This window comes from Euprymna scolopes, chromosome 30 (genome assembly GCF_053919585.1).
Source record: "Euprymna scolopes isolate OS-2025 chromosome 30, ASM5391958v1, whole genome shotgun sequence".
Taxonomy (NCBI): Eukaryota; Metazoa; Mollusca; class Cephalopoda; order Sepiida; family Sepiolidae; genus Euprymna; species Euprymna scolopes.
The window spans coordinates 18,021,345-18,047,866 of record NC_136511.1 but is presented as its reverse complement, the minus strand read 5'-3'; the positions used below and the strand labels follow the sequence as shown (position 1 = coordinate 18,047,866).

At 33.9% G+C, this 26,522-nt stretch overlaps 1 protein-coding gene across 4 annotated transcripts in view; it reads right to left on the bottom strand.

Annotated features, from left to right (window-relative positions):
* LOC145254684 (flotillin-1-like) overlaps nucleotides 1-26,522 on the bottom strand; it is a 156,346-nt gene that overhangs the window by 79,504 nt on the left and 50,320 nt on the right. For 2 of the 4 annotated variants that reach the window (XM_080113335.1, XM_080113337.1), the window contains exons 2-3: nucleotides 19,533-19,608; nucleotides 820-910 (exon numbers count right to left, since the gene is read on the bottom strand). In XM_080113335.1, the coding sequence (XP_079969461.1) occupies nucleotides 820-910; nucleotides 19,533-19,608 (167 nt within the window). The remainder of the gene's footprint in view (nucleotides 1-819; nucleotides 911-19,532; nucleotides 19,609-26,522) is intronic. The other 2 variants (XM_080113334.1, XM_080113336.1) reach the window with 1 other exon arrangement.

The following is a 26,522-nucleotide window of genomic DNA, read 5'->3' as shown; positions in this document are numbered from 1 at the left end:
GTTTAAGTTGCAGGAAATACACGGCCTCAGAATCAATACTTTGAGGGGGTGGGATGGATAAACTTGTGCAGGTCTGAACACGTGACTACCGACAGAAAAAGCTGTTATGAATTGGAAGAAGGAATAAAGAATGGTAGTGCCATAGATGGCAACTGATGATAGATTCAGTGTCCGGAAGATGGGATGCAAGACCCGATTCCTCCAACTAAAGAACGCATATAGATAATGAAAGGGGGAAGGGGGAAGGGGTAGCAACATAAGAGAAGCAAGAAATAATGTGTAAAAAAATGAGAGTTAAAAAAAAAATTAGATTTTAAAAAATTAAAGATAATAAAAAGTAAAAATAAAAGTAAAAAAATTTTTTAAAATTTTAATAAAAAAAAAACAAAAAAAACCTAAATCCAGCCCAGTTGTTATTGGAAAATTTTTTGCAGGGGAATTTCTAATACACAAAAACTGCATCCAAGCGTAAATTAAGCAAAGAAGGCAACACCAGTTACAAACAAAAAAGTCATTAGATTTATAAATAATAAATTAAAAAAAAAAAAAAAAAAAAAGCAATAATTAATTCTCAACTGATGACAACAATTAAACAACAACAGAAAACGTTACCATGACTACAATCATAGAAACAGTAGTTGCTAGCAACAGCCACTGATTTTTTTTTTTTTTTTTTTTTTTGTAACAATGGAGGGGGGGAATGGTGAAAAGGGGAGGAAGAGATCAATTTGACCGTTAGGAGGGAAAGCTAATAGGACAAATATCATCCGACCCCCTTCCACCCTCACCCCTCGTATTGCCAACAAGAGCAGCACTTACTTGTGCAATTCCAGTCATGGAGAGTGCCACACCCTGTTTTGTGTTGACCTGTAGGCTTTCTATAGCTAAGCTCATAGTTGTCAATGACAATCTTTGGTCAGAAGTTGGGAGGAGGAGGAAAAGCATAGGAATAAAAAGATAGAAAAGAAAGAGACGGTAATTATCAAATTGAAGAGTGACTTTTTTTCTTTTGGTACATAATGAAAAAAAAAATGGTTACTAGGCAGGGAAGGGAATTTAAGAAACAAATACACAATCAACATTAAGTGAAGAAAAATTGCTTAAAATGTTTCAAGTTGTAAAAATCAATAAACTTTTTTTTTTTTTTTAAGAATCCTATAAAGTTTAAAACGGTTTCAATTTTTCAGTTTTTAAAGAATCCTATAACTTATAATTTTTCAGTTCTCTTTTTCTTTTTTTTTTTTTTTAAATCACTAATTAAAAAGTTTAAGAAAGCAAAAAATAGTTTGAGTTTTTACATGAAACAGAAATTGTGCTAATTTTATCAGTTCCAAAACATTTGACATCCACGTTAACATCTTAAAATATTTCCCTACAAGATTATCAACATTTAATTTGTCATTCGAAATAACAGACCAATTCTTAAGATGTATTCATTCAGTCTTCAAATTTAATGAAGATGACGTTTAAAAATTAAGTGACAGACCGAGCCTCTAAGAAAATTGTATGGACAGACAAAAAAAATTACCATTTTAAAAAAGGTAACTTAAAGAGTTGGAATTTAATCCGGAAAACTAGATGCGGCAGCCCTTCGCCGCTAAACCAGACGCGGCGGCCCTTCGCCGTAGGACCAGATGTGGCGGCCCTTGGCAATTTAAAACCAATAAATATCCTTAGTACCAATAATGGCAAATTAAATTTAAAAAAAATAAAGTAATTAAAAATAAAAGAATCGTTTGGCACTAGAAAACAGGCGCAATTGATACTGATTCCAACACCCCAGAGAGAAAGAGATTGCTGCAGAGAGGACATGTTGAATGTTAGCAAAAGGGGTAGACAATTCCCATTCAAATCAAGTCGGGAATGACTCAAGAAAAACGGCAGAGTTGCTCAAGAGAGTTTGATAGATTTTTTATTTTATTTTTGTACCAAGTTTGATTTCAAGTTTAGACCAAAGCTAAGATCGAAGACGGTAGAAAGCGAAATGGGCATTGCTAATGTGATTGTTGATATCCTATTTCTTGACCTGTTGCGATAATGATAGAGCCAAGATATTTGAAATGATCAACCTCTTCAAGAACTTCCTCGTCAAAGGGCGATTGGTTGTTTTTCATTTGGAAGAAAACCGGCAATCAAGAGCTTCGTATTTTGAACATTGATCTTTATGTTGATATTGGAGTCATTAAACTGCATCCTATCTATCGCAGATTGGGTGTCAGAAAAACTTGGCATCATTTCAGGAGAATTAGTTGTTCAGGTCGGATTGAAGTTCATCTCATTTGGTTTACTTGCTGGCATATGTTGTACTCCTTTTAAAAATTAATCTATTTCTGACCAAGTGTTTACTTTTTCTCTTGAAACCATTCGTATTGCTTCTTCCCATATTTTTTCCCTTGCTAACTGACCCTGTCACCTCAACTGTTCTACAGCTACAAACCCAAGTACTATCATACATTCTACGATTGTTATAAATGTCCGTCTTACATGCTGTGTTGGATGACTAAGACATTGACTTTCAAACTAACCTATCTCTGGCCAGGTCTTTATCCCTCTTTCTCAAATCTATCTATCACTTCCTTCCAGGTTTTTACATTTACTTCCTGTCAAACGATGACTAGCTCAATTGTTAAAAAAAAATAAAGTTTGGATAAGAAAATAAAATAAAAAATAAAAATTTTGGATAAGAAAAAAAAAAAAACTTAGATAAATAAAATTTAGATAAAAGAGCAGGAAATTTTTAAAGTGAATGAAATTTTTAAAGTGAATGAAATTTTAAAAATTAAACGAAAAGTATGAAGAACATTTTGTATTTTTTGTTTCTAAAATAAAAACTGCCCCCCCCCCACAGCCTCCAAGGACTTCAACTATTTTTGTAAAACCAAACTAATATTTACAGGCATCAACACATCGTCAGAAAAGGCTCTCTCCATCAGTTACAGAAACTTTTAATCACATTTTCATTGGTAACCATGCAAATTTTTAAATTCGAAATGACAATTCCATAGGCAGGTCAGATGCACACATAATTTGCCATGTGCAAATCAAACGTGTAACATGAAGAATGTAGAAGGTTTTTCTTATTTACTTCCTGAAGATTTTCTATTTTGACTGTAAAATTCAAACACTATTTCATTGTATAGCCTTTAACGATGGAACGGTCGTTGTGACATTTAACAATTTTGTTAAACAATCATTTGTCGAAACTGAAATCCATTTATTTTTGCTCTACACTCTTATCGTAGATTTTGGCGATTAGAAGTTGGTTGGTTGTTTTTGTTTTACGGCATATCAACCCTTTTCGGGTTATTTAATGCTGAATCCAAAGATTCGGAAGAAAATTTTTTTTAATAGAATACATTTGTTGTTTTCACGTCAGTTTCTATTTAACCCATAGTTGGGACCCTAACAGGTACTACCACTCCGGATCAGAGTGGACCTGGGAGCAATGTTAATTAAAGGGTGGCTCCACACTTCCCAAAGCCCACAAGCTGGGGCCTCACCACTGGATATAGTTTAAGGTCATATCCAGGACCCTCATTGAGGGACTTTTACCCTCTGCAGGGGGGCAGTCGGCATATTCTAATGCCCCACCGACAGGGCCGGATTAGAAGTGGAATATTCAAGCTAAAAGCACAAATTTTACTACACAACCAATATATTATTTTATGCATCTACATAAAATTTTATGTACCTATTTTCAGTATTTACTTCAACAGTGCTCAATACATAAGTAGAGCTAGGTAGTAAGTTTGGAAAATCTATATGGCAATTACGCTACAGAATTTTCCACGTTTCATTCTTGTAAGAATTTGTCAGGCTACTGCATGTAATCAATGTTGCTCTATGTTTTTATATGTTCTCGTGGTACTGAGTTTACTAGTCAGTCAATCAGATTCTTTGTTATTCACATACCCATTTATTATAGCCAATGAGTGAGCATGTATCAGGCAAGGGTAATTTTACCTCTAATTCACCTATTTCTTTTTCCTTTTTGGCCGGGATTGGGCTTCTTTTCTTTGTGTTGGGAACCGACCTAGTTTTAATCTGGGTGTTTTTTTACTTGCATTTTATTTTATACTGATGTATTTATTTTTGTATTATGATTATCATTTTTGTTATTGCTGTTATTAATGTTTATTCATAACATAAAAATATGTTAAACTAAAATGAAGTTTATTTTGTGTATATGTACGTTTGCTATTTCACTCCTGCAAGTTAATAAATTTTGGGGTTCTTTAAATGGAAAATAGCTAATTTCTCATTCAAACAGACTACGGGAATCATGCAAGTTTTTAAGTATGCTAGCTTGCTGGACTAAGTTTTCACTCTATAATCCGTGATCGTCGACTTTCCCAGTAGTGGCTTGCTAATGCTGTTTTTAATCAACTTTTTTCATTCTTTAATGTACTTCTGCGGTCATAATATCTGCTTTTAAATTCCAGGGAGGTCATTCCTTTGTAATATCTTTTTTATTATTCAGGTTTTCTTTGGCAAATATTGTGGCCTGATAAACAATGCTTTTTATTAGGCATTTAGTTTGTAGCGGACGAGTGCCTGCATTCAACAGTTACAATTTTTTTTTGCTGATTGTCAGTGTTTTTATTTCTAGTACGATTTGCATCATTACTATTTCTAGTAATTATATTTTTGTTCTTTGTGTTATTCTTTTTGTTTGGCACTTTAAAAAAAAAAATTTATCATTTGCATTATTTAATATTTTATTATTATACACTTTAATTATCATCTCTAAGTTTCTACAGAAATGAGAGGACAGTTTTAAGGGGTTTGTTACAGGGAAGTGTTTTTCAATAAGATTTAATAAATTTTTCCGAGTTTGGCTTTTAACATTTGGCTATAGGGCGGAGTATACCAAATTATATTTCTTTTTCTTTTATTTTTTTTTAGTCTTTATAGCTACTGGTGTTCTGTTGTATTTGATTTCGATATTATGGTATCCACTATTTTCAGAGCTGTATTGTAGATGTAGCTTGATTTCTTAAATACATTTTAAATATATTTTCATCCTTGTACCACAGGAACATAACAAAACAATATTGATTTCATGCAATAGCCTGATGAATCCTCATGCGGATAAAATGCGTAAAATTCTGTGTAGCTTAATTGCCATATATTTTCAAAACTTAGTAATATATAGAATGAATTTTGCTGGATATATATATATAACAGGCTCCTTCAGTTTTTGACAGACTATGGATACCCACGAAGGGGTGCCTGAGCATGAAATTTTTGTGCCAGGAGGTGCGTCATCTCCAACCACACCTCTCCTGAGTCGACATTGTTAAATACCAGTGAAGTGTATGTACAAGATGACTGGAAACAAATGCAGAGATAAGCGGAGAGCACATACAGCACCTAGAATTCCAAAATGGTCACCCATCCGGTACTAACCAGGCTCAACATTGCTTAACTTCAGTGATCTGACAAGAACTGGTATGTCAACACGAGTATGCCATATATATATAAAGCCTGTGGGCGATCCGATTTAAGAGAACATTTATTTTCCTCCCTTTCACTTTTCTATTTCTTTGGTTGGTTGGTTGGTTGGTTGTTTTTGTTTTACGGTATATCAACCTTTTTTCAGGTTATTTAATGCTGAATCTAGTTATTTTGAGGAACGATTTTTAATGGAGTATATTTTTTTTTAAAGTCAGATTCTATTTAACCCATAGTTGGGATCCTAACAGGTACTACCACTCCGGGTCAAAGTGGACCTGGGAGCAATGGCAATAAAGGGTGGCTCCACATTCCCCAAGGCCCGCAAACTGGAAATGTACCGGACATAAGAGTTAACACTCACAACACTGCAATATGTCTTTGTGGTTATATCCAATTACTATTTTCTAAACTGTTCACACTTCATTGAAGACTAAAAGTGGTTTCCGAAAATTCACTTAAAGGATATCCCAACGAAAAAATAAAACAAGACAAAAAAAGAAATTGCGATTTACAGTGCGTCGAAACAGCTCAGAACGAAATAAGTTACATTTATAGTATACCCACTTATTCGTTTATGATCTTCCATCGACCAATTACACCCCTAGATATCTTTAACAAACATTACTCTGATACTTATGACCGTCACAATTTTATTCTAATCGTTATATTCATAAAAACATGATTTTCAAGGTGACGTAGCTCTTCCTCACACATTTGGATTTCAGCCTAAATGTGGCACCACACATGAAATCTGTCATCAATGCGATATTGTTGCAGAATCAGGAAATCAAATTTGCCATATTGGTATCTGTACAGGATGGAACAGTAAAATGGTAACCCTAGAAAAGACAAGATTCCATTTCCGTTTGATAAAACTTTTTTTTTTTTTTGTTGCAGACCATCTACTAGTTGGCCAGTTGTGTACAAATCCCAAGAGTGATGATCATCATCTTGCGATCTTAACCAAGATTGAACTCACTACAACCTTCCAGTATTTCCTATTTGTCATAGCACCCAAAAGATCTTCCTTGGAGATAAATGTATCTCGTATCCTATCTGGAAAAGTTAACTTTCGTGATCGATTGGGAGATGATGGGTGCCTCCACAGTACAAATGATGAAGCAAGTTCATCTGTGGCACGTGCAAAATGCCCAGCAAACTGAACTTTTACAAACGAAGGTTGATACTCTTGGTAAGTCTCCATATATCATTTCTAGAGTTGGGTGGTTTTGCCATGAGCGATTGAGTACTCTTCTTAAAAGACGTGTGTAACATTGATCAAAACAACGCTGTTTTGCTGAAAGAGTCTAAGTTTCAGATCCATAAAGTGATAGGAGCCTTCTATCATGTCTGAAAGTGACACAATGTTCAATCTCACTAATATTGTCTCACAATCAAGAATTTGATTTCATATTGATGACAATTTATAAATAAAAGACACCTTTACAGTTCAAAATGTGAAGGAGGTCATGGTTGTACAGAATTTAGAATAAAAAGTCTGCCTCTCTTTCGTTATTATTCAATACAACACCTCAAGCCTACTCGCGACTGATGAAACTATGTGAGGAGTTTTTAAAAGTGTTTGGCCATTGGAAAAAGTATTCCAAAGTAAATGTTTATGAACTTATAATTCAAGCATTTGTCAAATGTTGGATTATTTGAGATGAGAAAGTATTTTTATAGCTTATGTCCACAAAAATATTGTTCATCCATTCAAACAATTATTACTGGTGTGGATTTTAATTGCTCGATCGATTTTCACAAAACTAAATGTTTGCCGTCAATCGAACGGATTCATCAGAAGAAAAATATCCGTTCTTGTTTCGTCTGGAAATTTTGAGCCATACGAGTCAAAATCACACAAAACTCGACTGTGCATGAAAATTAATATTTAACCCAAAATTATTGCTGGGCAATGGAGCATATATGAAGAAACATTAAGGAAACGAACCTCCATCTTTTTTTTTTTTTTTTTTATGAATGATAAAAATCATTTTTAAAAATTAATTATTCTTTCACCTCCTCCCCCTCTTTGGAAACTGACATTATTTTATATCACAAGTTTCTTATTTTTTTTTAATGGTCTATTAAAAAGCTGGACTGGATTTAAGGTAGATATTCAAATTAAAGAAAAAAAAAAGAAAAAACAATTTTTTAAAAACAAAACAAAAAAGCAAAATAAAAAAAAAGCAAAACAAAATTAAAATGGAGGGCGGAGGGGATTAATAAGAATAATCAAGGTGCCATGCATCAGATAAAAAGGATAAAGAAATTAGTTAAGTAGACTAAAATCAAAACTAATGCACATTATATATATATATATATATATATATATATATATATATCACATACACACAGGGTGACCCAAAACAAAAAAAAAACGTGATATCGCCATTATTTATTCACCGATTGCCCTTATTTTACAGGACATGTCAGAATCTATGACCCTGAGTACACCAAGACCCCAGTGGGAGCTGGGACAAAATACACTGTTAAATTTCGTTTGGACAAAACACTAAGAAACGGGGCCTAATTAGAGTTGAGGCCCGTTTTTTATTGGGTCACCCTGTATAAGTGAGGGATGATTCCAATACCTTTTCCAACTCCGATACAATAAGATTCCATACCAAATTCCTGATTCTTTATAAATCTATAAACATTTATAAAATTGCCATTTTTTCCCAATTACCATAAAAACACATTTAAACGTGCAGATATTTTCTAAAACGTAAAAACACAGGTGATCTATAGATTTTAGTTTTATTGGTAGTAAAAATCAATATTTTATTATTACTACTAGCAGTAGAAGATTTTGTTTTATCAAAATCAAATGAAGGTAATTAAAAAGGAATCGTTTTTGGTATCAGAAAATAGGCATTCATTTTTCTGATCCCGATACCCTAAAAAGTTTCGCTTAATCGTCCCAACACTAATGTGTTTGTATATATATATATATATATATATATATATATACACACACATACATACATACATACACACAGTGTTGGGTCAATTAATTAGAATTCGAAATCAGAAAAAAAAAAAAAATCAAGACTCTTGGGGGATCAAAATCAGAAAAATCCGTGCTCATTTTCAATACCAAAAACGATTCCTTTAATTATCTCTTATTTGATTCTGTTTAAAAACAAAATTTTCCACTGCTGATAGCAATAATAAAATAAATATTTGATTTTAACTACCAGTAAAACTAAAAATATACAGATCACCTCCACAAGTTTTACGTTTGAGAAAATATATGTACAGTTAACGTCTGTATTTACAATAATCGACGAAGGGAGGGATAGTTATAGTTTATAGTTAAATATTTAGAGATTTATAAAAAAATCAGAACGGGGGGGGGAATATTGGAATCATCCTATCACACACACATAAATTTGCTTGAAGCATTGCTGGTAAACATGTTTAAGAAGGGTGTTAGCAATGTAGGATAGCGGCAAAGAATTCATGTAAATTACAATTTTTCACATATTTTTAAATAACCTTTCACATATAAATCGGTAAATGTGGAATTACTGTTAAATATAACCGGAATGGTGTAAGGTCTTTGATATTTCTGAGAGTATACCTCTTTTTCAAAAAGAGGTCAGATCAAAAATATGCTGTAAAAAAAAAAAAAAAAAAAAAAAAACAGAACAAATACAAAACAGGATTTTGTATTTGTTTCTTTTTTGTTCATACGTCACGTTACTTAGCCATCATAGTATCCTACATTGCTAACAGCCTTCTTCACACAAATATATCAGATGGTTTTATTGTTTATGTCCGTTCGCATTACTAGGCACGACACTTGTTTCTGCCGATTTCTCTATTCATGCAATCTTGGTTTCTCATTTCAAGCAAACCACTTCCCATTGACATTCAGGCAACCTGAATCTGCCAGTTGAAATATCTGAAATATTTCTTGCGAGATTATTTGAAAAATGGATTTAGTTCCATACTTCAGTTGTAAAGACTATATAGAATCCGAATATGGAAAAGATATTTTATAAAATAATTTTTTTTTTTTTTTCCCTAAATTTGCAAAAATAAAATATCTTTAAAAAAATTTACTTTTTACAAAAATGTTTAGACTAATTTTATTTTAAATTTGTTAACTTAATTTAGAAAAGTTAACAAAATTAGAAAATTTTAAAACAAATTACTGTTTTTTCTAAAATTTGAAATTGTTTTTTTTTCTTTTTTATTTTTACACAAGAAATTTGCAGAACAGAAAATTAGAACATTCATCTTGAATTACTCAGCATCCAGATGTCACCATCAAATTTCAATTTTGACAAACTTCTCTCCACTAGTCACGTTTCAGAAAAATGTAAAAACAGTAAATTAAACATTTGTTTCAGACTCAAGTCATACTTAAAAGAAAATGCTTAAGTTTGAAATAAAAAAATATATTTGTTTATGCTTTGGTGCATTGGCATAATTTTTTTCTTTTATTAAAAAATATGAAAATATCAACAAATTATTTTATTCCACAAAAAAAAAAAAAATAAAATAAAAATTATTTTGGCAAATATGCTTTTAGGTCCATATTCAAATTTCATATGACCTTAACAGAGTTACTAAATCTGATCGAGGGGAGTTGACTCCTTTCCATTTCAGGCAAAGTTACCTCCTCCCTCCACTGTTATACGAGTTCTCAAATGGAAGCACAAGAATGGCACAAGACAGATGCCGGTGGGCGCCAACAGAAGGATGACTGAATTATGCTAACTGGAGAGGGAGATACAACTGTCACAGAGAAAAGTAATGACACAAAAAAATCACATAATATCGGACTAAGACTGATAGGTGTAATTTGTATCATTCTATGTGTTGCTTCCTTGTAAATAAAATGTTTATGTCAAATCAACTGTGGGTATACGCATTTATTCCATTACTTTCTGCTGTTCATGTGCTACACATACATTCATCTAACGGCATAACCTTCTGCAAGTTTTTAATCCTTTATGACCCGGCTGAATTAATTCATTCAGTCGTAAATAAATGAATATAAGGGCATAAATAAAGTAGGAATTCATTCAAACACGCCTTGTACGTATTAGTTCAGTATCTGATGCCAGATACTTCCCGGATTGCAACTGTCCATTGCTTACATTCAGTATGCCGCCATCTGTCTCAGAGCGAAGAGAATTTTTGTCAAATTTTTTTTCAAGCACTATGGATAATAATGAAGATAAGTTTATGAAATGCAAAAATTCTCAGTGGTAGTTTAATTATTGAACTTCATAATTTTTTCAGTTTGAAGGCAATCATAGTATCATTACCCTTTAAACTACAATTAACAATAAAATTTTTGTTTTTAGTCATCTACATTATAATTCATGTCATAAAGGGTCAATAATTATGATATGCCAATAGAATGGATTTTATGAATGAGGCTATCTTTTTTTAAATTTCAAATACAAGAAATATTTCAGATGCTTCTGGTCAAGCAAGTTAAGATTGCTCCAAACAACGTTCCGAGATTACTGACGGCAATAGAGTAACTGCCGTTCCAGTGGACATAAATAATAAAACCTTTTATTAAACAAAAAACATTTAACAATGTAAAACAAAAAATAAAACGTTTGGTGCTTGTCCAGAATTCAACCTATATAAAAAAAACAAAAATATAGAAAAACCTTTACAATGTATGCACCCATCATGGAACAAAGATGTCATATTCCAAAAAATCATGTAAATTGATCAAGTAGTTATATTTTTAACTAAAATCAAATTTTATGAGGAAGCAAGTGGGCTGTCTTGCATTATAATCATGAATAAAAAAAAAAAAAATTTTTTAAAAGGGGGAGGGGGCAGATAACTCCACAGTTCAAATTGTAAGATCAGTCTTGTAATGGGAGATCATATTAATCCCTTAAAATCGTTTGGTTGGTTGGTTGGTTGTTTTACGGCATATCAACCCTTTTCGGGTTATTTAATGCCGAATCCAAAGATTTTGAAGAAAAAATTTTTTAATAGAATATATTTGTTGTTTTCAAGTCGGTTTCTATTCAACCCATAGTTGGAACCCTAACAGGTACTACCACTCCGGGTCAGAGTGGACCTGGGAGCAATGGTAATTAAAGGGTGGCTCCACACTCCCCAAAGCCCGCAAGCTGGGGCCTCACCACTGGATATAGTTAAAGGTCATATCCAGAACCCCCATTGAGGGATTTTACCCTCTGCAGGGGGGGGGCAGTCGGTGTATTCTAATGCCCCACCGACAGGGCCTTAAAATCGTTTGAAACTTGATTTTCTCTATAAAGAAGAAAAAACTACTTTATCAATTTACGTAATTTTTGAAACATGGGATTTGCATTCCAGGAAAGATTTTTCTGTATTTTTTTTTCTCAGTTATTTATGTTGAACTGTGGACGTGCACCAAATGTTCAAATATAGTTTAACATTTGAAAAAAAATGAATAAAAGAAACAGATTTCATTCTTAAAAACTTTTGTGTTATAAGTTTACAGCCATAATAACCAAACAAAATAAAACTGGACAGTTTCAGTGACCAAAGTTTATTGGTTCTTTGATACAACAGGGTTGCAGTTTAAAAATTTGGTTTTCTTTTCATCTGACACAACTGAATAATAATACTTGACTCTTGTGCTTAATCTTTAATTCAAGGCAGAATTTTTTTTTTTTTTTTTTTTGGCAGTTTTAAAACTCACTTTCAAATTTTTAATGGCCACAACGTAAAAACGGTTACATATTTTAATCGATTAAAACGCCTAAATGTGTTTATACTATCGGGTCTCTACATTTCTGCATTTTAGAGATGCGAATTGATTACTTATATTAGGATGCTTCTTGTCTTTGTTTTCAGTGTCATTTTCACAACGTTTCAGTTGATGCAACCTTCCATCTTCAGGTGTATCTTGTCATATTTCAGGATCTTTTCTGTCAAATTTGTGAATCCGCACAATATTTTTAATAGAATCCTTTATTTAATCCATGAGGTTGGAAGTTCTAAGTAATTCATAATTGAATCTTAAATGACGTCTGCACTGAGCATTGAACCTTCAACCTCCAGAAGAGTAACTTTATAAAATTTTTACTTAGTATTTTAGCCACTACTCGACAAGTCCTTGCTGGCGATGAAATGAACGCACGATACCCTCGTGGATTAAAGGGTTCCATTTAAAATTCTGTGCAGATTCCCAGAGTTCGATCAGAGGTGACCAAAATATTTTGAAGATAATGCTCAAGATGAGAACAGTAGTTGGAAGAATCTAAATACAAATATCTCTTCGAAGGATTCAAATATCTCTTCGAAGGATTCAAATATCTCTTCGAAGGATTCAAATATCTCTTCGAAGGATTCAAATATCTCTTCGAAGGATTCAAATATCTCTTCGAAGGATTCAAATATCTCTTCGAAGGATTCAAATATCTCTTCGAAGGACTCAAATATCTCTTCGAAGGACTCAAATATCTCTTCGAAGGACACAAATATCTTTTCGAAGGACACAAATATCTTTTCGAAGAATACAATTAATACAAAGATTTGGACTGAAATTTGAAAGCAATTCAAGAGCATTTGGAAAATAATTCCTTCGTTGAAAATTTTAAATGTAAGAGTCAAGCATTTTTGTTTAACTGTGCTCCTAAATCAAAACAGTTTTTAAGAATAAAAACACTTCTTTTCACAAGATTTTAGGATCAATATTTGAACATTCGTTTTGGCTCCATTTAAAAAAAAAAATTATTTTCAAAGATTTCAAGTTTTACGAGAGTACATAAAAAAGGTTTGAAAATTACTTAAAAAAATTATTTTAAGATTTCTTATAAATTTTCAGGCATGAAAGTTAAAATACAAATTAAAAAAATAGAATTTATTTGCATTTCAGTATTAAAGATGAATATTGATATAATAATGCAACAGATAATAATACATGCCACGTAAGACCGTTTTGGTGTAAGAAAAATATCCCAATACTAAATCTGAAACTTATTTGTTTAGATTAGGCACGGTTTTCATGTACCATAAATCATTTTATCATCATGAATTGTCAGTTTAAACATTTGTCCTCTGAACCATCTTGCGTCGGGTTTCATCCTCCCATTTATAACCCAAAAGTAGTCCACCAACATGCCAGGGTCCATTTTCCTTTTAAAACGTTTCTCCGTCACTGAAATATCCTGATGGAATCTATCGCCATGTTCATCACTTTTATCACTAAGATTCTCAGCAACATTTCCAAAAGTGTCAATTATGCAAAAAAAAAAAAAAAAAAAAAAAAAAAAACTACCTAATTTGACTGAAAAACAAAAATGCATTTTCCATGCAATTATGCATATAAAAATGGCCACATGTTCTGTATTGTTTCGAGCATTGCACAATATCAATAGCATCGACCAGCGTCAAAATCATAAATCAGTTGTCTAATTGCTATTGCTTGGTGGCTTAACATTAGACATTATCACTTCAAACATCAACCACCATAAGGCTTTGTCTGACTTTGTCTAATAATGAGATTAAAAACTTTAAATTACAACATTGAGCAGAATGTTTAGTTTTACCTTTGCTGGTTTCAGAATTCGGTGGCTCAAATGGTTAGGATGTTATACTTAAAGACAGAGACGGTGAGTTCAAACCTTATCTGAGCATAAATATTTTATTTTAGACAAAAAAAATTTTAAAATCATAAACATCTTAAATTGCAATATTAAGTAGATTGTTTAGTTTTATTTATATTTTTTATGTAATATGGCAATAAGAATAATTGATGCATAGGGTAATTTGTAATATTCAGTTCGATTATTCTCGATTTGCTCAGTAGACCTAATTTACAACTTGTTTGTGAGGTATTTAAATTTAACCATATGTTTCGAAAGTGAATAAAACAAAATTTTTTTTAAAGAGCAAATTTTTTTTATTCATCTTGCTAAAACTTTGCGGCCCTCATGACAATACAAATCGACTGCTATGGTTCTGAAGTGAACGAGTTTGACATGTCTGGTTTAGAGCCTCAATAAATGAAGTCTCAGTGAAAAATAATAATACAACTAGTAGACTATACTGATGTAGTACACAAGGATATGCAGTAGAAAGAAAACCTATATGCTGCCTTGGGTTTTGTTTGCAAAGGAGAAGCAGAGGTCTTTAAAAGGACTCTTCTCCTTCCCCTGTAGAGTGTAATCTATTATATAAAAGCGAAAATGTGAGTGTGTGTGCATTTTTTGTGTATGTCTGCCAAAGGCTTTTTCCAGAGAGGGAGCTCAGTCGGGTCACTCCTTAAAACTTTTTATATAATGTCTAAATCCAAATATATACGAATTATGAATGAAGATTATGTTAATCTTTAATTTGCCCGGCTTTTACACGCTATTTTTAAGATTTTTTTCAATCGCAGTGTGTTTCATTTTTCAGTATAAAAAAGTGAAACTGAATCCGTATCAGCAGTTACCCAGCACTCGTGGCAATGAACAGTTCTTGGCTACGGGCCAGGAATGTCCAGAAAGCGATGGACGTTTGGTCAATGTCGGTTTTCACCGTCATCAGAAAATTGCTTTCATTTGGACACTCCCCTAATAAAGGGGGAGCTGGTTTTCCCCAACATGTTGGGGAAACAAAACCGGACAAAGTTAGGTATAAAAACAAACTCAAAAAACTATCCCACAGTAAAATTAAGTGCGGAATTAAATTCCGCACACCTGTCACTTGCGCAGTTATGAACGTTTCATTCACTGTGGCGTGATGTTTGACCGCATTAAACACGCACTTGTCACATCACTTTTTAATGATTTTATTTCACGCATTCTCACTTCTCTGCCATCGTAGTGTGTCGGTAAGTCCTCAGCCTATTAACCTGAAGGGTTCGGGTTCGAGCCTACCTACTTACCAAAACCGTTTTTTTTTTCTTTTACACCTCCAAACACCCGGGCAATCTATAATATAAATCTCACCTGTCTGTTTAAATGTCTATGTATGTATGTATGCTTAAAATGTCTGTATCTATATCTGCCTAAAACTTTCGACAGAGGTGACGCATTTTCACGAGATAGATATTGTTTTGAAGCTCGACCCTTCGGACGACAAATATACAAAAAATTGGCTAAAAACAATTCCTTCACCCTCAATTGAGCATTTTTCTACAAGGAGGGATCGCTTTTTTCACCGATATTTTTGAAAGTCATCCTCTATTCAATTGACTAGCCTTCACCCAGTTTAGCGATGGATGCAACAGCAAAGACAACATGAGACATGTTCTTTTCCTACTTCACGGAACGGGTTCGAGCTTGTTTGCCTACTACCAATTTTTTTTTTTAGCTCAACACACCTCCAAATACCCCGGGCAACACCGGGCACCCAGGCTAGTGTAAAATAAAAATATGAAAGAACTATTATCACGCCTGCTAAAGAGTGACAGACAACCTCTACATTCACTGCTATTACACACATTACATTCCACTGCTTTAATTTAGCTTTAAAACATGCACAATTAACTATTACGTACCAGCTGCATCTAACCAGTGTTGTCCGGGATTCTTAATATTTCATTTTTTTTTGTTTTCTTTTTGTATGCAGAAACAAATTTGTGTTTGATAGTTTAAATAAACATAAAAAGAAAAAACTAGTCTTTTTAAGTCTATCAAAAATTTATAAAAGTTATAGTCCGTTGATTTAGCAGGAGTGCTTTATGCATATAGTCAAGAGTAAATGTGGTATTGCGGTGACTGATCCCGCTTAATCCCTAACTGTGCATTGAACGGATGCCATAATACTTGGTTTGTTGCATCTTATAACAAAGGTCCATACAAAATTTCAGCTAGATCAGTTCAGTAGTTTCCAAAAAGAAGTGGCACAAACAGACTAAGAGAAATATAATATAGAAATACAAATAGATTTTGTACTTGTGCAGATTTTGAACGCGGTGACGTCAATCACCAGATTATGCAGAGCATCGAAGATAAAATCTTGACAGTATAAAACAGAAAAATAGTAAAAGAAAGGAAAATTATAAATAAATAAAAAAAAAACAATTTTGTTTTCTTTTTCATTTATAATATTGTTAGTCTCCATGTAACATCTAGTTTTTGTTTTGTTTCTTCCACTATTTATCCGAAAGTCGTCTGCTTGTTGCTGTGCACTGCGATTGGCTGATGGACATCTTACTTCAGATTACAGATAAACTCGAGCGGTCGACATGTTCCGGGCAAAGCTGAACAGACGATTAGATACATCTGGTTGAAAATTTGCACAAGTACCGATTATTTTAATTAATCTTTGATTAGCATACATGAATTTAAGATTTGTTGTATTTAGTTTGCATGACCTGCAGGGTCAAATGAGAACACTATGCAGACACATTCTGAATAGGTTTTTAATATGATAACTAGACATAAGGAGGGGTGACATTTTATTATATATATATATATATATATATATATATATATATTGTACGTTTCAAAGTTCATACTGTATATGTTCACTGTCTTATCTGCTGGAACTCTTATGTCAAGTTATATATATAGCCATCCACATGCAGTACTGTTTCGCTGTTTCACAGCTCATCAGTGCCGCTAGACAAGCTGCTACCTCAAGCTAGGATCGAAACCCGACCGCCCAAATCAGTCCAAACTTCTCACCATTACGCTATATGGCTGCTGCTGTGAGGGTAATGAATAAACGATGTTTTGACATCATCCAAATGCCTCCGCTTGATTTGTTTACACAAAAATCGTCGCTTAATACGCTAATGGCAGTTTGTATATCACTTCCCAATATGCTCAACCCAAGATAGGAAGCATTTTATATATATATATATATATATGATTTTAAACATGTATGCTTATGTGTAGCCATTTGTTTGTAAACAAAATTCACTTATTTTGGCTCTGTCTAAACATTGAGCACTCTTTTGGTGGACACACTTACAAATAATTACTACCAATACAATATATATATAAACTTTATAAAATATTTCTAAATAGAATATTTGATCTAATTATATAACTAATTCCCATTACAAATTTAGAGCTAATTATTAAAAAAGATTTTGTTTAATGTAATATGCAAACGAGATTACCTCTTAAATGTTGATTCCTTTTGAATAAACAGTATATATAGAAATTATGTAGGAATAAACGCGTCTAAACGTCCGTTTTTAGTATTAAAATCTATGAAACAATGTACTTTTTTTTGTGTATATTAACCGAATTGTGAACAAACGAACAAACAGGAATACAACATTATTATAATACATGAGTAAGGCCGAGATCGGACTTTCGTCCATTTTGACATTGTCAGACATTTTTAAAAAAGCTGATGTTAGTTATATTAATAATTAAAATTAAAAATAAATAGATCAACTTCTTTATAATATTTCTAAACAGAATACTTAATACAATTGTAACTAAATTCCATAAAAAATTTAGAGCTAATTGTTAAAACAGATTTTCTTTAAAGTAACCTCTTTATGTTGATTCCCTTCGAACAAAATATATAAGAGTCCGTTTTCAGTATTGAAATCTATTTGTGTTAAATAGTCAAGTACGATTTTATTATAGATTTTTTTTTTTTTTTTACAAAGGATTAACCACTTATCAAGGCCTGAAAGCCACTTGAGGATAAGTGTTAATAGATGTACGGTAGTCAATGGGATAATTTCGTAATCGTCAGTAGTGTACATTTGGTAAATTGGATTACTTAAGGGGGATGGTTCATCAAGAATTTGTTTATGTTGGACTTGAAGACTACCAAATTCTAGTCAGTTGGAAAACAGGTTAACGGAAGAGAGTTTCACGGGCATGCAGTTCTAAGAAAGAAGCTTTGTTCATGGAATCTAGGTTCAGGTTTAAGCGCAGATAATTCTATAAAAGTATTTCATATTGTTTCAAACCTTAAAAAACAAAACAGAAGTGTCTTTGAATTAAACGAAATGGAGCCAAAAGCGAAAATAAAAATTTATTCACTTGCAGTAATCTTGTAAAAGATGCCAGAACTTTAATAATAGCTAAGCGGAGTCATCCTGGGAAAGGGGTGATACCTTCCCTTTCAGGTCGTCGTCATAACTAATGAAAACGAACACACGAGTGACCATCGATCGCATTAAGGGTTTATAACAAGGTATATATTCTGCAATAATATTTCAATGCAGGCGCATAAAGATAGGGTTAATATGGTAAATTTTGACAAGGTTAAATTAAAGTCGAATGAAATTTTCCAATTGGAATTCGCATATGGTTACATGTACTGGTAGTGACGTCACAGACAGGAAGCTGCTGGTCTTATCTGGTCGATGAGAAGGGAAGATCTTTCGACTGAACCAGCAAAGAGAAAAGGAGAGAAAAAGAGCAGCGAGTTAAAATAGCTGCTCCATCTCTCCTTCAAAGGGGAGATGATACAGATACATGCATAATTTGAGGAAAGAATAAAACCGTAAAAGAGGACATTGACGCTGGACACTCTCTTAGTCAACCAGAGATCACAATAGGCGCAAATTCTTGAACTATCAAGCACTCGTTTAGATGATCCTTCCCTACGGCAGTGGAACCTGGCAGATGATAGCTGCAAATCTCAAAAGGCTATAAGCATTCAATCAATATTGTGTTGACCAAATTCTGCCGGGTGGCTGAGACTATTTTGTCTCCAATACTCCACTCGAGATATGCTGCAGGATCATCCTCTTCAACTTTCAAAAAGGAAAATATTTATTGGTTCAGCCATATTGTGTGCCACAACTCGGGAGTCTTCATCCACAAAGCAATAGCTTCTGAACCACTGCAAGGTTGGCAAAGACACCGAAGAGGTCAACTGAAAACGTGGTCACACACCAAAGCTGACTTTTTGAACCTAGCTCCGGACCACATGTGTACAATGTTCATTGTTAGTCCAGGATTGGCTACCCATAACTATCTTGACCTTCATGTGGTTCCTCTCATAAGTGCCCATATCTTTCTAGAAAGAATTCTGGCTAGAAAAATAATAGGGAAACCAATGGGAACAATAGATTCTTTGGATTCATACAATATGATAAGGAGTTAAGAACTGGCACTTTTTTCAAGATCACTGAATAAACAGAAGTGTTTTATTTTGAATCAAATTTAATGGAATTAAAAACTGACCTTTGTAATTTTTGAATACCAGGCCATACGAAAGCACGACCTCCCCGGATGTACTGAGGTCGAGTCAGACAGCATCCTGAAATACAAAAAGAAACAAAATGTTAACTACATTTACAAATGAGGGTGGGGGGGGACAAAAAAAAAAAAAACATCATGAGAAATGAAGATTTGAAAAAATTCTTCACAAAACTTTATTTTAATGGCGTATCAATCCATCTGGAGTTATACATGTCTCGAGATGGCATTTTACAGATTTTAAAAAAAGGTTTTTTGTTTGACGTTGCATCTACTGATACATGTAAAAGAAAAAAAAAATTTTTTTTTTCAGTGATCATCGAACTCAAGGGTAACATTTTTTAGGTTCTGAGATTTTGGAGATGAGGATTGATAATTTGGATACTTCGAACTACTGCTTACATTTTGGTTGTTATTGTCATGGTTACGACATTCACTCGAGTAGGTGGGGCTTCACCACGTCTGGAACACTGGCTGACCCGACATGATAGTTCAAGACTGCTTCTGTTTTTAGTGTAAGCCATTTGTGGCTCCAGCGATGGACTCCAAAAGGTGAGGCCCCAGAATCAGTTCAGCATTTTGTTTCACTGAACTGTTGAGTTGACCATGTTTTGTTTGTTTTTTCTTATCAAGGCCCAAACACCATTCGAGGATAAGGGTTAACGAGTGTACTGTAGTTATTGGTACAATAGCATAGTAATCATTAGTAGTGGAAATTTGTTAAATTGGATTATTTAGGGGGATGGCTCGTCAAGAACTTGTTTATGTCAGACTAGAAGAACCACGTTGTAGTTAGTTGGAAAGCAGGGAAACGGAATAGAGTTCCATGGGCGGGTAGTTCTTCACGGATGAAGTCAGCTGGGTGTCATGGAATGGTGTGGTCGAACCAATAAAGGCATCTGATAAGGAGAGATTTTTGGCGTCAGTTTCTTCAGGGGCATTTTATCCAAATCAAAAATATGTACAGAATTTCAAACAGAACTAATTATTTAATCCACAAGGGTAGATTGTTATCGTTCTGTCGGCCATCACTGGGTACAAGTCTTAAGTAATATGTAATAATATTCTTAGTATTGCCAGCACTGAAGATGGAATGTGCAACGGGTAAAAAAATTGTCACCTAAAACTTGATTATTTGGCATTCATTTGTCGCAGGTCTTTGCAAACCTTAGAAAGTTGGTTACATCGGCAGAAACATGAGAATAACATCCAAGATGAAGACAGTCCGAATCATCATTTAACGTCAGTTTCCATGGTAGCAGGAGTTGGATGGTTTTCACTATGTAATCTATCCAGGGTTACACCGGCATGAAAATTGTGATTTTGCTGTGCAGGTTGGTTAGTGCAAAAAGAGTCCAAGGGTTAAGTTGCTGACGTCAAACTCTGTGGCTGGGGGTCGACGATAGCACCTGGTATAGGTCAATTGGGTACATATGAGAGAGCGTAAAAGAGAGGAAGATATCTTTTCTCTCTTGTGCAAGTCGGTCAGTTTTCCGAGTTTGGATGGAACGGTTGAGATTTCGCTAAGATGCATAGAAGAAAGACAAGTTAGCTAACAAAAGAAAAATACGGAAACTGCCAAGATCAGAAAGAATAAAACCAAGCATTCAATTAAAAAGAAACCAGTCATTTGTTCATTTATTGGTCGTTTCCAGGCCTGAAGAGTCGATGAAGAAAAAAGTTAAGAACTGAGGTATGTCGAATGAATTGTTTCTTATACACACAAACGCACGTATTAAATTAGATAAGACATTATGACCACAGCCAAATACAGATAGATACATAGACGATCACGGATGCGTACACACCTATACATAAATACAGCCAAAGAGAGACATGCATCCACACGCATATATACATATCACATACACGCCGCTCGTATAAAAGATCCGTAATGAACGACATACACGCCACAGATAATATCCTCCCTCAACCACGTTACAAAACAGATACGAGACACCTTATGCAGCCAACTGTTTATATCAATAGGTAAATTGACCCATGATTTGCAAGCAACTGGTTGTGTTGTCCATCACATATGGCACCAATATCTATATATACAAGGCGAGCCAAAAGTAGATCCACAAGTTAGGGTTATAGTTATAATAAATTGCATTAACATCACTGGTACATGATCCATACATCCATAGCCTTCAGCCCCTGGAGGGGCATAGGCCCTCTACAACTTTGTAGATGGTTTTGTAGCGAGGAGTTCATTTTTTTTTTCCCCAGGGTGAGGGTGCTGACTCCATGCCCAACCTTCCCAGAAAGTACATACGCCTAGCCTTCCCAAATGGTCATCCACTTGGTACTGGCCACGCTCAACGCACATGCGGCTCGTAGAAAAGATGCGTAATGAAGACATTCATGCCACAGACAATATCCTCCCCTGCTACACAACACTTTTTCAAGCCTCTGTCTTTATCTTAATCTCAACTTCTGAAAATCATCCTTAACTAATTGACTCCATGTCTTACATGGTCTACTCCTTCCTCTAAATCCATCAACTGCAATAAACGTACATCCGCTGAATGCTTGGTTGTTTTTGTTTTACGGCATATCAAACCTTTTCAGGTTATTTAATGCCGAATCCGGTGATTTTGAAGAAAATTTTTTAATAGAATATATTTGTTGTTTGCAAATCAGTTTCTGTTTAACCCATAGTTGGGACCCTAACAGGTACTACCACTGCGGTTCAGAGTGGACCTGGGAGCAATGCAATTAAAGGGTGGCTCCACACTCCCCAGAGCCTGCAAGCTGGGGCCTCACCATCAGATATAGTTTAAGGTCATATCCAGGACCCCCATTGAGGGACTTTTACCCTCTGCAGGGGTACAATCGGCGTATTCTAATGCCCCACTGACAGGGCCACCGCTGAATGGATTTGCATTATCCATCCTTTGGACATGTCCATACGATCTCAACCTATTCTGGCACAAAACATCAACTGTTAAGAATGTGTAATCGATTCCTTTAACTCTTATGATGGTTTCCTACCCTCGAGACCTACATCACACATCCACCTCACCATTTGCGTATCTAATGTTCTAAAAATTCTATTAATGTCCTCCCCCTCCTCATGGGATCAAGCCCCACTCAAATAATCCAAATAATGCGTATTTGATTTCTGAATTATTGTTCAAATGTGCTTTTATTGAACAGAAATTATATTTATTAAAATTAAACTGAATATTTTTTACAGTTGTCAAAAAAATAAATAAATAAATAAAAACTACATTAAAAAAATATATTAAATTGAAAAAATGTATTGATGTTATTTCCTCTACAGAAATTAGGTTTAGAGTTAAATTTGTACAAATGTTTACTTTTTATTTACAAACATTCCTAACGCTAGAGTAATACAAAAAAAAAACCAATGCATTACTGTAAATGTTGTAGAGTGCTCAATAATCAGGTTGTTAATCAGAACACATGCTACAGCTGTGTGTGTGTGTGTGTGTGTGTGTGTGTGTGTGTGTGTGTGTGTATATATATATCACACACACAGCTGTGATAGATTGATAGATATATGTACACACAGCTGTGATATATAAATATATATATATATATATTTAGTAAAACTGGTAATTAGTAAAAACCTGAAGAGAGTGCTCAATACTATTGCAGAGCAAATATGTATCACAGCTGTATGTGTATATCTATCACACAGCTGTGTTTGTGTATATATATATATCTCACACAGCTGTGTATGTGTGTGTGTATATATATATATATATATATTATATATATATATATTATATATATATATATATATATGCAAACACGCGCGCGCGCACACACACACACACACACAACCGTGTCAAACAACATTCCAACTTCCGGCCATCAAATGTTTACTATGCTATTTACTACGTATGCCATAGGTATAAAGCAAATAATAGTTAATATTAAAAAAATATAACGCCTGTTTAATTTCTTAAAGTGATTGTTTGGAGAAAAAAAACTTTAGCACAAATACAACATTCTGACTTCCGGTCGTTGAATGTTCTCATGGGCGTTTACTATGTATGCTCGCTGAAATAGCGATCATACACAATTACCCCTCATTTCTTGTGTTAATTGCAGGTGGCCTAGAGGAAAGATGCTAGCCTATGTATGGGCAACTTTGTGATTGGGTTTGAATCTGCGTAAGCATGAAACAGTGTAGATATTGAAATATTTATTTGGAAAAAAAAAATAAATAAATAAAAAATTATATATTAAATATAAGAAAAAAAATGTGTTTAAAAGACTTTCAAAATTGCTATTTTTCTCATTAGAAATTTGTCATTGAAATTCCAATAGACAAAATGTCTAAAGGATAGAGACGTGCTGATTGACCAGTGGCATTCTGCAAGTCCAAACTCGGTCTCTGATCTTTCCTCATTTTTTGTTGTGTCTGATTCGTTTATCAGTAATACCATCCAAACGATATATATGTAGATCCCCCATCTAACAACATTTGTAATTTTGAAAAGTCAGTACAATGCAGAGTTGTTGTTTTTTTTTGTTTTTGTTTTTTTTATTTATAATCGAATTTTCACTCATCACAGCTCTATGGACGAATTCGTCTTTAGCTGACTATTGACAAATATATATTTTCGTTTAATAGCCAAATTAAAATGTTACTAGCCAAACCTACATGATTTTTGGAATATTAGATATCTTCGTTTTGTGACGAGTACATACAGGATACAGAGTTTTCCGTTTTTTCTTTTTAAATAAATAATTCTAAATATGCACTGAATTTTATGTTGAGCTTCGAAGGTACAAACATTTGAATTTAAGATTTTTTTTTTTTTAACAGCCTTTGTGGGAGTATATTGTTCTATTAAACCTTTGTTTAAATAATTTGACTTTGCTCGTTTTATTAAAAACAAAGATTGAAGAGACATTTTTCACTCAGTAATGAGCTTTGGATGATTGTCAGTGCAACAAAAAAAAAAAAATAATCGCCAAAAGATGAAGGTTTTATTATTTCTAGTCGCCATTTTGAAAAAAAAAAAATCACTCACAACAAAGGCCTGCTTATATAACACCTTCAGATATTTAAGTTTTTCTTAGCCATTTCTTGTGGCGTGTAGTAACAGAAGAAGAGATATTCAAATGTTCAATCAAAGGGAACTCACGCGATCATCGCATGATTTGAATAAGCAAATACCCTCCTCCCTAAGTAAGCGTTGTATAAATTTTAAAATCTGTAAAAAAAAAAAAAAAAAAAAAAAAATTCAATACAACACAGGATTTTAAGTAAATAAAATCCTGTGTTGTATTGACTTTTTTTTACGTTTACAGATTTTATTCAATATACGCATTGCGAGCAGAACGAGCAACCGAAACTTTGATACTCATGCAGATAATGACTGATCCGTGCTGAAATAACGTTATTATTTAAAAAGCCATTCTTAACATGGGGAGGGGAGGGCGTTTTGTACCTATTCTGTACTTTAACCTTACAATTGAATAAAAAAAAAATAACATAACTTTAATTAAACTTGGAAATATGATTTTAAAAAAAATAGCGCGGATCACTCTGCATTAGCACCGAAACTTTTTTCTCGGTGGATAATAGCCACTAAATTAAAATTCTGATCTCACAAAAACCTTCAACAAAAATGTTGTAGACCCGACCAAAATGTAAAAAGAAAACATTCCTTCTTCAGGGACCATTTAACATGGAAAACAAAAACAAATAGTTTTCTCTTAATACAAGTGCTAGAGGTGAGGCAACCACTTATTCATTCAGCCGGAACAAAGTCCAAGCTTTGTGGCCATTGAATCACCCACCTCCCACCCGATCTTAGGTATCATGCAACAAAGACGCCATCGTTTCACCCTGGACATAAAGAAAATCAGACACTTTATAATATCAATGTTTTTTTTTTTGTTTTTTTAAGTGGGGGGAGGGGTTAAATACCATTTTCTACACACAACGTGCGAATTCACCTGCTTTATATGCTGTGTATTTATTTGCTTCCCCACTGAGCAAATTAGGCACAAGGCCGTTTTTTTAATGTGGGGAGTAAACCCCAGCTCCCCCAAGGGGGCACTCTGGCAGGGTCCAAAATTAGCAATTGTCCGATATGAAGGGTTGCCCCCACATTGACCAGAACTGATTACTTCCTTTTCCGCTCCTGGCCCGAAGGCCAAGAACAACCTATGCGCCTCTGCCGCCAACCAAGGATGATAACAGTTTTGGTGGCTAAGACGGTACTGCCACCCTTAGCGCCACCAGCAGACACTTGACAGAGTAATGTAAAAAACTGATAGTCTCAATCGGTTCTAAGTATTTACAACAAGAGTCTTGGTATACGCACCTTAATCCTCCCACCAACCAAAAAACATTTTAAATGTTTACAATATTCACTGCACTTAATATAGACACATTTGCTTGCTTTTTAAATTGTTAAATTTATTCATCGGTAGACTTTGTTTAACTTTTGGCAATTTCATAACTCTCACCTTCCCATATTTTGTACTTTAGTCCCCACGTTCTACGAACAATGTTTCTAACAAATGGGGAAGAATTGCTGTTTTCAGGGTTGTAATTTACCCACCTAATACTTAGCGTTGACTAGTTTTGTTTTTTTTTTTACCTTGAAGTATTTTTTTTTTAGCTTCTTACATCAAATGGCTTTGTGCTTTCTATGGAGCGATTTACATAAAAAATATTTGTTAAATTATCCTTTAGTTTTGGGATTGAGTTAGGTTTTAAAAAGTTTCCATTTTAATTGTCTAATTAGTTGTTAATGCCTCCATTCAGTTTAAAGAGACAATGGGTACCCCTTGTAAGGGTACCTGTGCAAGTAATTGTGAGGCAAGGGTTGCGTGAGCCCCAATCACCTCTCTTGAATTGGTACTGCTCGAGTCCAGTGGCAAGGAGAGGAGCTAGACGACCGGAAACAATGCCGAGATAAGCGGAGAGCACATACAGCACCTGGAAGTCCCAAATGGTCACCCATTTTAATACTGACC